Below are 11,562 nucleotides of genomic sequence, written 5' to 3' on the forward strand. Positions count from 1 at the left end.
AGTTATTTAAATATTGATTGTCATTTTCTCGCTCTGGTAATGAGACAAACTGGGCGTAAAGTTCCCAATCAACACGCAATGCCGGAAAGTGCGGAGTGGAGTCTCTTAGCACTAGGTTTTCAGGTTCCCTTTTCCTACCTTGCTATGTGCGGGATACAGAGTGAAATTAAAAAAAAATAGAGAAGATTAGCGCCAGTAGCCTAGCTATATATTTAAAAAAAATATATATTGGTTATTTTGTAAGTTCCAATCACTTCAAAGTTCATGAATGCAATAACTTAAAACTGAAACTGGGAGAAGTGAAAATGTTCCTACGTATTTATCAATTCCAGCTCGATTAGCGTTTAAGAAGTTCTAAATTACTTAAATTGCTCCAAAAACTGATGAGAACTTGACGAATACTTATTTTATCGAAGATAGTAAATGTGCCGTTAAAGTGAAGATTTATGGCAAAACTTTTAGTTTTCAGCTCAGCAATGAATCAAACGGACTTATGGATTTAGCTCGACGCCGCGGACTAGTAATCTGTTACATTAAAGAAACTCATTTTAATTATCGAATATCTACTAATTAATTTTCTATGAGGGCTGAGGTCATGTCGTGGAGTACGGGCACGAGCTTCTGACTGCAAATACGACGGGTTCTGGGTTCGATTCCCACATGTAAAAATGAAATATTTTCATTTCTTCGCTGTGGTATGGCAAAGTGCGGCGGTGTGTTCCGTTACTGTGTCCAGAATTCGGGGAAAGTGGTCTTAACACTAGGTAAGTGTTATAGGTAGGTACCACTGCATTTCCATTTTCCGTCTCGCGCATATTTCATTCAAGATCTACACATTTTTTCTGATGAATAATAAATTTAAATTATTTTTGTTTTTAGTGTGGAAGTTAATATCTTTAATTTATTGTTTATAACTCGTTGGTTCAGTACCAACTTATGACGACTTTTTTATAAACAGACTTACTTAAATAAAATAACCAATTATAAAATTAGGTAATTGCATATTTTGCATTCTACATCAAAATAATTTCATTTCGTTTTACAAAACAATGATTTGTTTAATCACGTCTCAATTGCGCCATATTGTCTTTATTTTTAGCATAACGTTTTATCCCGCATATAGCGGGATAGGCAAGAAGAACTTAAGACTTGAAGACACTGGGAACATTGAACTTTGAATGGCGGAATTCAACGCCATACTTTGTCCTGTCACTTTGATCAGGAAAATGAACCTACAACCATCGTCGTCTTTCAGTCAGATGCTTGATAAATTCCATTGCACCATGATTATATTTGGAATTTCAAAGGAAAATAAGAACAAATAATCAATTATTACCATAGTTTATTATACAGATATATTTGCATATAAAAATTGTCTAATGAAACTATCTAACAATTAGATCTAAGCAAATTCATACATGAGGTGAAATTAAAAAGTATTTAATAAACATTAACCATAATATTGGATATTAAGGACATTTTTACACACACTGCGTGTGACATTCTTTATTTTCCATATATTTCCATTTATTTTAGGTTAGGTAAACTACAAATTCATTGTCAAAAACTAATTGATTTACGATTGAGACTAAAATTTCTTTTATATGGAAATATAATTCATTTCGAAACTAACGAAACATATGTAAGAACAAAATATTATTTGACGTTTTAATAAAAAAAAAAGTGAATACACATTTAAATGAATGTTACGATAGTAGATAAAAAAATATTACAATAATAAAATCATGAGTTAAAATTAATTAAAACAATTTTATGCACTAAAATTGCACATTTTCAAGTCATTATTGCATTCTCACAATAATATTCAAAATGTCCTCCGAACCACCTATATTATTGTTAATATAGTTTTGTAAAACATATAGTTTCCAATTGAATATTTAATTTACAATTGTGCAGTAGAAAATCTACTCAATTGACAGATACTGGTGTCAATTTTTTATCTGTATTATAAAAGTTAAACCTTTTTGTGATATCTGTTGCATCATAAAAAAATGGCAGTCAAACATGGACGAGGAAAATTTTATAAACTGACGTTATAATTATAAAAATATTAGCTAAACTGCGATTTGTATTATGCATTAAAAAAATCTGTAATTAATCAAAACAAATATCACAAAAGAAACTGAGACAATGGATTTGAAGCCGCCAAATTAGAATGGCATCCTGTCGTCGACGAATATTTATGAGTATTTATCTACCTGTAACAAACAAATTTGTTAATATATTTATTAACAAGTGAACGTGAAGCATAATATACACAAAATATACTAGCTTAACACTAGGTTCAAAGGTTAAAATTTTAATAAATAAGAAGTAACCTCTTTTTAGTAGTCTCCTCCTTAGCCTTCTTGTCGGCCTCGCGTCGCTTGGCGGCCTCTTCCCTCTGCTGCCGGATGATGGCGAGGCGCGCGAGGTCCGCCCGCGCCTGGTCCGTCTTGCCCTCCGCGTGCGCCTTCTGGTACGCAGCGGCGGCGCGCTGACGCTCTATTTCTTCGCGTTCACGCCTGATATTATGTGTTCAATTAATTTGTTATTTATTTATTATTAAGAAATTGATTTTATTTTTACTTAGATTAAATGTTTTTTTTTAATTTTTTCATCTTTAGTAAAAGTTACCTAAATTTTGTATATTACACAAAATTTTGTAGAAAATGGGGTCTGTTTTACACATTATTACCTATCCTGTTAGGATGCAGAGAGTGATATTGAGAAAATATTTTATTACACTATATATAAATATTTTTTACATATACACTACACATACACATTTGATACACATTTATCATTTTCCATAATTTTAACGCCGCACTAACCTAACACCAACTCAGTGCTGTTTTGTCTTGTTACTAGTACATATAATACATAGTTTATTCTTCTGAGTGGGTGTTTAACCCCAACCATCAAATTTACAGTTAAAAACATTACTTGTATTTTTGTATTGTAATAAAATTAAAATAAAATCTCTTTAAGTGACATTTCATATTAAGCCTAACAACTCAGATTTATTGGAGATAGCAACACTGAATACACATTTGAAAATATACTATACCTTGAGAGTTGAGGTTTCTCTGCTTCTCCAATGGTATTCAGATTAGATAATTTTTTATTCTTCTTTACTACTCGATTTGGGTTTTCTACTTCAATGAGACCTGACACTCCCTTTGCTTTTGTAGGATGCTGTAAACCATAAACAAATTGTTTACTAAAAAAGGAAGTGCAAATAATATCAGGCTGTTAAGGATAAACATCTTGTTACTGTAAAACTTATGGGTTTGATTTCCATTTGACAGAATAAATTATTTTCATTCCCCACATAAGGCAGTGTACAGCAATTAATTGATTGATATAAGTTTTACAAATACAAATACTTACATCTTCATCTGAGTCACTATCATCACTATTATCTGAACCAGATTTGTTTCCCTCAGACTCTTCTTCACTAGAACTTACATCGCCATGCTCCTTTCTCCATCTGTAATTTTTTTTTAAAATAAATAATAAGGTTCCATTTGCTCACATCAATCTTTATGTTTAGCTTTGATGTAATCTACACACAGTCTGTCTGTCACATGCTTGCCTAGATATACAATGTTTAAAAATTGTCTTTGTAAGTATTCTTTTCAAATGTGCATAATTCTATTATAATATTTAATTATGTACTAGCAACATGCTTGCAGTTTCGCCTGATCTGAAGTACTTTTGTATTCTTATAACAATATCATTTTAAAGATAATATCTATACATTTAAAATTAAAGTTTCAGTCAATTGAATACAACTATTACTTTGTCAATTTTGTCATATAAAAAAATATATATTGATATACATTATTGTCCAGGATTAGCATACTGTAGCAAAATTTAAAATATTTTAAATTTGGGTTCGGTTACACCACTCCAAATAATGATTTTCTCATATTATATCTACCATGTATAGATTGTAATCAATTACAATTTTTTGATATGTACAGATTGTTATTAAATAAGCTACAGTAATAAATACTAATTTTTCAATGCATTTGAAATTCCTTCTATATTAGCAAAATATTTACATTTAATTATAGTAAGAAAAAATACTTGCTTTTGTTTTAGCTCTTCCTGCTTCCTTTGTTCTTCTAATTCTTCAGGACTAGTGAATTTGCGGTTACGCCCTTTGTGGTTGGTATATTTTCCTATAATTAATGTTAATATTAAAGTTAACAGGTTAAAGAGCTACAAGAAAGCACATTCTTAATAATTCTAGTTCGCACTCAATTGACAGTTTTGTTTTTACAACTTACCGCGTGGCATTGTTAGCGATTGGAGATGTGAATATGATTATTAATTTTTATTTAATTTGAAATAGCTTTGTAAAATGGGTGAATGGGTTTTACAGTAAATAAGATCGACAAATTTAGCTTTGACGTATTCAAGTAACGAAATGAATCGCAGACGTAACAGAGAATATAGAAATTTTATAGACTATAAATTATTACAGATAAACAATGTTATAAAGAAGTGACGTAAATCGAACTATTAAGCTTAAAGATATTTTGAAATAAAATTTAAATATCACATAATTATATGTATTAAAATAGAGATTATTTGTATTGTGATAGAAAATTATAATTATCTTGATAATAACAATAAGAATAATATATACTATTTTATGTGCCGTGTCACACTTACCAGACCTCGATAAGCATCTGTGGTAACTACTAGTTAGGATACTTGTAACTACTAGTTAGGACTTGGTGTGGCTTGGTGTGAAGCTGACAGCTTCGACTTCTGAGCAGCTACCTCGGTTGCTGGTCACTGGGCCTCTCGGATAACCGGGAGTCTCACCCGTCTGAGCTGACCGCCCAGATGGCATATGCTCAACCCTCCTCCCCCCTCCTCCCACATTGTGTCTGCCTTGGGGCAGACATACATCCTTCGGGCCTTTGGGCCCCCCAACGACGCACTCATTTTAGTGCCGCCAGATACCACGGCTAACGCCCTGACACCATTTCCCAGCGCTTCCCAGCGCGACACTAGTTGAAGAACAAAGAGTTTTCATTATATTACTTATATATACTTAAGTTGTAAGTAAAAAACAAAGTTATTTTTTTAATCTGGTTGTTTGTAAAGTCGATTTTCGGACGGCATATAATTAGTTACATTATACCTGCTAAAATACAAAAAAAAAAACGAAGTAATTTAAAATTTACAAGTTATATAAATCAAATGTATATAATTATAATGTAACAATATATTATGGCTTAAGTACCTATGTTGTCTCGATTTGCACGATATAGGTACATACGAGACCATACACTATGCTAGTATTTTATCATAATTAGGTAAATAATAATTATGTCAGTCCTTTAAAAATGGATGAAGTAAATAATATGTTTTTATAAGAAAAATAACCTTAATTTATCTATTTCTTTAACCTTAGTGAGAAGTTAAGGTATTAATTATGCACTAGTGTTTTTTGAACGGAGCAATAAAAGTAGGTAGGTACTACCTATAGCGGAAATTATATATCAAGTAAATTTAATTCATACTTTTTATTATTCAAAACTAAAAAAAGAATGATGTAACCATCAAGGTACAAAAATAATAAGAAAATAATAAAGGCTGTATAAATCAAACGTTTCGCCTTCTGTTACGTTGTTTTCTAAGACCTCAAAACAACATGTCCTCACTCCCTATAAGACTAGATTTAAAATTATATTATAATTCACAAATAAATATACCTACAAAAAAATATTTACGATAAATATTGTATAAAAGTAATTTAAAATAAAAAAAACACAGCTTTTTCTCTGCCTAGTTTAACATATTACATACACTTATATATGGGAAAGCAAAGTTAAAAAATAAATAAACTGAAAAGACCGGCCTGTATTAATAAATTTTGATAGCACAGCACTCATAAAATATTCTTATCTTTTTTAATTTATTATGTACATAGTGTATGATTCAATGTAACTGGACTTAGTATTTGCGATTACTCTTTAATTTGCGATCTTTGAAGCTTTTCGATTGATAGGGGGATGTCATAGTAATTTAAAAAAAAAACTTATTTTATTTTAAAGTTACTTTTTTTTTTTTAATTATGAAAATAATAATATAATCTAAATGGCTGATAGTTGTAGAGGTGATAAACATTTTGTAAATTTGTTTTCGTTATTTTTATTTAAAATATGTTCATTCATGCAATTCCTAAGTCCGTTCCGTTCGCTCTCTGACTACCCCGCTAGGGATAAAGCGTGAAGCTAAGTAATTACGTGTGCTATTAATTCTCTGTATATATAGCTCTCTAATAAATATAGCATCTTATGCCATTATAAAACATTTTAATATATGAAACAACCATTACTCTAAACTATACTTTTTTATACTTTTCGTTAATTATGAACCTTTTACGATATTAAAAAAACTACGTTGATTATAAGGTCCGATGTAATCTTTACCGTTTTAAACGATCACCTTTAAAGAGCCATGCATTTTAGTGATTGATATAGTTCGTGAAAACGTATGTCGTAAGTAGATATTGTAAGGTGAATGACACTGCTTTTGGGTAACATAAGATAATTTTATTTGAATAACATTCAAGAGATTTAATATTTTTTGTAGTAGCCCTAAAGTAAGAAAAAAAATAACAAAACAATTATAGTTAATTTCGTTTAAATAAGAAGAGGTATTCATAATATTTACCGTGACCCCTCAGAATAGTCTTGTACCCTTGAAATTTTATTAACAAAAAATTAGCCCTGAAAAATAAAAAAAACTCAACAATTACAATACACAAACACCAACAGATCAAAGGGATGTACGAAGCTAAGGTCCAGGCCCTCCTCCAAAAATATCTCTTGACGCTACGCCCAAAAGTATGATAGAGGAGCATAATGAGCCCCAAAGGGCATGTTGAGATGAACTGTGCGGAGATCGTACAGTTCTCTCCGTCTAATAGGAATAAAAATGAAGCTAAAAAAAGAAAAAATATTATTAAGAGATTTATAAATGTGAATATGTTGCAATAATAGCCACAACAACACCGAAGTAATATCATGGTAGTTGGAGCGTGAATAACTGAACGCTGATATCTTCTATTCAAATCCCACACAAAAAAAATCAACATATTTTTCCCTGGTATAATCAGACAAAATTAAATCTTTGGTTTCGTAATTTCTCACGATATGCCTTCAAGAAGAAACTATAATTTAATGTTTTTACAAAGATTCTACGGAACAGGTAGACATATTTATAATTCCTTAACAGTGACACATATCATCTTTTCGAGTAAATTCGAAGCCAAAGTATTTACAGTTAATTTGACGCTCTCATCGACTTATACTTAGAAACTTTATATATACATAATTTACACAGAATTTAGCTATGGTGCCCTTATCAGAAAAAAAAACAAACTTATGAATACAAAAGCTTTAAGTGAAATTTAAACCTACACCCATAGTTGGTTGTTAAACCGGGTCAGTGAACATAATATAGCTTTTACATTATAGTATTCGAATGTATCTACACTTATTACTTAAAAAAAAATCAGCTTCACGCTGTATCCCGCACACAGCAGGGTAGGCAGAGGGAACGTAGTGTTAAGGCACTGCGTTCTCCACTTTCTGCCGTATTCTGGAGGCACAGCGTGTTGAGTGGTAGAACACAACGCCGCGCTTTGCCTCGACACCAGAGCGAAGAAATGGTAATATAAACGTAAATAAATATTTCACTTCCTCGAGTGGGGATCGAACCCACAACCGTCGCGTTACAGTCACACCCTTGTGCCGCTGCGCCACCACGGCCACTAGTAATATACCTAGTTATTAAGTTAAGCTTGAGCTTTATTGTTAAAAAAATAAATTGCTGCAGTGCGTGAAATTACGTTTTATTACGTGTAGAATGAAGTGTGTCGCTTTTTTCTCAGAAAGGATCATTGCGTTTATAATGTATGAAATTTTAGGTAATATCTCTTTGTATTAAATTACAATTTAATCAATTAAGTTAATTTGAAAAAGGTATGTTCATATATTAATCTTTAGGTATCGACTTTTTTGTTGTTAATTGAGATTTCAATGTTAAGCTTTAAGTTATTGTATGTTTAGTTTTGAATAATATATATAATTTACTTTATTGTCACGTTGCAATGGAGCCGAGCGTGGAAGCGAGAGCACGGAACAAATGACAGAGAAGCACTTATCGTTCTATCTATAACTGAATAAAGGAGATTGGAGCATCTGAAATATTACACATGTATATAAGTTGTAAATAAATTATTAAGAGCACATTGTTACTAGTAATTCATCTGCATAATTTAAGAAAAAAAGTATTTGAATTAAACGAGTGCAAATAAATGTTAATTTATAGAAAAATTATAACTTTTAATTAAGTTCTTCCTTGGATTATACAAAATAATGATAATTCATTAATAATAATTCTGTTCAATTCATAAAATTAACAATTTTTTGATGTTTCGTATGATATTGTCACGCGATTATTGTCTGCAAACCAAGACAAATAGAAATTTTAAAAATTATTATTATCTATTATTTTACCGCGATAAATGAAATAAATTAAATTAAAAAAGACGGAAAATAATTATATAGTGTAAAATAATATTTTTAATAGTTTTGTAATTTTGTTACTAAGAGTTATAATAGAACTTTAGCCAACTTCTAGAGTAGGACGCTTCAAGATCGTGCTGTGCGGTCTCGTGCAATGTGAAGGTCACGTTGACGGTTGAACTAAATAGAAATAAAAGTGCGTATAAAACCGCAAGAAAAAGCTAGTATTGAATACGTGAAAGAAGGATTTGATTTCATTTTTGTCCATTTCCTTTAATAGTGTTTATCCTGTTACAGAAAGCGATCGGTCACCTCGATGTCGATGGTTATTACCGCGTCAAGGTTGATCGTTATATTATTATGTGAGGCACACTCGCGGCACCAAAACCTAATGTTTGACGAATTGTTCCTGATATGCGTCACAAAAAAGTAAAAACAGCCAATGTTAATCTCTATACGATTCTACTAACATAGATTTTGCAAACAATAAATACTCCTTCAAACGGCGCTGTTAAATTGGAAAGTGAATTCTCGTCGTGAATGGGAATAATAAAGATTTGTTTTTTTTTGTATTACCTACGCACTATGTAGTAGTAGTTACTGTAATAACTTTTTTGACATCAGATTCAATAAAAAATCTTGTTTATATACGTGCATATATTTATAATTTTTACTACTGAAATTTTACCATTTTATTCTTTGCACCACGTAGAGTGGGTATAGCTTATAGCCATGTTTAAATAAAATGGCGGGGAAAAATATTTTTTAGTAAATTTGGATTCGAATTTTGATTTATTTAGCAGTTCCTACAATTACCCAGTGTTCATTTTGAAACTTTACATTTTTGTTCACACTATGCACATATCTATAATGTTTACAAGTGCTCGGTATGCGGAAATAACGTTTTATTTTGTTTTTGTTAGTAGTTAGTAGTGTTAAGACACACCGTTCCCATTAAGACACTTTCGTTTTCCATTTTCCGCCGAATTGTGGAGGCATTGCGTGATGAGTGGCGGAACTCTCGAAACTCTACACGTATCGCCTCGTTAACTGAGCGAGCAAACGAAAATTGGAAATATTTAATTTCATCAAGTCGGATCGAACCCACAACCTGTCGTGCTTACATTCGGACGCTACTGCCCCTGCGTCACGAAAGGCCTATTTTTCAAATATTTATATTTACATTAAATAAATATTAATATACAATCTTTAGAGTAAGTCATTGACAGTAAGCATACGCTATGCTCGCGTATATAATTATGTCATAGCGAGTATGATGAGAATTTTATAGTAAGAAATTATCAAAATATTAATCAACAATCCATTCATTGTTTAACTGAATTGTTTACAAAGACTTACTTACCTACCTATTCTATTATGTTTAAGAATCTTTATTTTATCAGCTTCACGCTGTATCCCGCACACAGCAGGTTAGGCGGAGGGAACCTAGTGTTTAGACTTTCCACATTCCGCCGAATTCTGGAGGTATTGTGTGTTGAGTGGCGGAACTTAACGCCGCACTTTGTCTTGATAGAGCGAAGAAATAGATATAATAAATTTAATAAAATATTTCTTGTCGAGTGGGGATTGAACCCACAACCAGTCGATACTACAGTTCCACTTTGAGCCCCTGCACCAAGACTGACCTCCTTAAGTATCTTTGAAATGATAATATGCCCAAATATAGAGAAGCAATATGTTAATTTATATAGTAATATATGAAGTAAGGATGTTGTTATAGAGTAGCGGGTTTAAGAAAAAATTAAGATCTTTATATATGCTTCGTATGAATAAAAAGATGAAAAAATATAAGGAAATCGCTTAGAGGAAATCATCATACAAGAAAATCGTTGTTAGAGTCTTTTAATGAATATTTTAGGTTAATTTTATTTGAAATATTAATTATGTGGAACATTTTAAACTGTTTGCCCAGTAGAAGTGTAGCTAACTGTGAAGTCAGTAATTTGTTTTTAATTCTTATCCAGGATGCAAATAAATGTGATAATTATTTTAAGACTTTAATAAATATTATTTTGAATTACTGTAGAGTTTTGATACCTTTTTTTAGCTTCACACTGTAGCAGGGTAGCCAGAGGGAACCTAATGTTAAAACACTACGTTCTCCTCGTTCGACACTAGTTTCTGACCAATATTCCAGACGTTGCATGTTAAGTGGTGAATCTAAACGATGTGTTTTTTTGATACCAGAGTAAGGAAAATAAAAATAATTCTCCCCAGTGAGAATCGAAACTACAACTGCCATGTTTAGAGTCACTACGCCGCTGTGCCATGACGGCCTTAATGATATCAATTTCAAAATATTAATATATTTAATACATTATTTGGAGACAAATAATGATTTTGATTATCACGTTTTACAGTCTAACGGTAAGATAATTAATTATATATATCTATTATAAAATATAATAACATTTTATGTAGCTATAAGTATTTGAGGTTTTGAAAGGCATTTCAGTAGGGTGTAGGATAATTAGGTTCAACGCAATGGTTTAAAAACTGAACTAAGGATTTATTTATTTAAGGTAACAAGTTTAAATTCTAAATTAGTGAAGTTCGGCCCCAGTCCCCTATTACACTCGTAACTTAACTATCTCTAAACACTCGTATCTTGGAAACGAAAATAAAAAAAAAACAATTAAACAATTTTTATATAACTTTTTTTATAACATTTAGTGTAATTACAAATGTAAAAAAAATTGACATTAATATTACGGCGACATCAAAACCGCCTTTAATACTTACTTAATACAGATCATAAAAGATATTTTATCATGTCCACATGAAAAATGCACCGGCTAATTTCTTTCGCTATAAATAAACTAGGATCCCGATTATCTCGTCTCGGTTAAATAAAAATGCTCACTTTTAATTGGTATAGGTAGGACTACTATTATTATACAATGTCTCCGGTTATACGTACGTAGAGTACCTATAAGAGGCGTAGGAGCTTGATCGCGCGTCCATACATAGCTAAAGGCCT

The 11,562-nt window shown here is 31.3% G+C and overlaps 1 protein-coding gene across 1 annotated transcript; it reads right to left on the minus strand.

Annotated features, from left to right (window-relative positions):
• Positions 1–1,325: 1,325 nt before the first annotated feature.
• LOC146531449 (28 kDa heat- and acid-stable phosphoprotein-like) lies at positions 1,326–4,441 on the minus strand. The gene is made up of 6 exons (XM_085198017.1): positions 4,299–4,441; positions 4,100–4,190; positions 3,394–3,493; positions 3,071–3,198; positions 2,340–2,525; positions 1,326–2,219 (listed from the first exon to the last, which is right to left on the minus strand). Exons 1-6 carry the CDS (start codon positions 4,306–4,308, stop codon positions 2,216–2,218), a joined length of 519 nt encoding a protein of 172 aa, XP_085054143.1. The 5' UTR covers positions 4,309–4,441; the 3' UTR covers positions 1,326–2,215.
• Between the last annotated feature and the right edge of the window lie 7,121 nt (positions 4,442–11,562).

Source organism: Heliconius melpomene, chromosome 15 (genome assembly GCF_056956725.1).
Source record: "Heliconius melpomene rosina isolate 202511_hmr_F chromosome 15, ASM5695672v1, whole genome shotgun sequence".
Taxonomy (NCBI): Eukaryota; Metazoa; Arthropoda; class Insecta; order Lepidoptera; family Nymphalidae; genus Heliconius; species Heliconius melpomene.

Excerpts from the sequence above, each read along its gene's own strand:
- LOC146531449 (XM_085198017.1), bottom strand. Across the intron at positions 3,494-4,099 it reads CAGGAAGAGCTAAAACAAAA|ATGGAGAAAGGAGCATGGCG; the intron begins GCAAGTATTTTT and ends AAAAAATTACAG. Across the intron at positions 3,199-3,393 it reads ATAGTGACTCAGATGAAGAT|CATCCTACAAAAGCAAAGGG; the intron begins GTAAGTATTTGT and ends TATGGTTTACAG.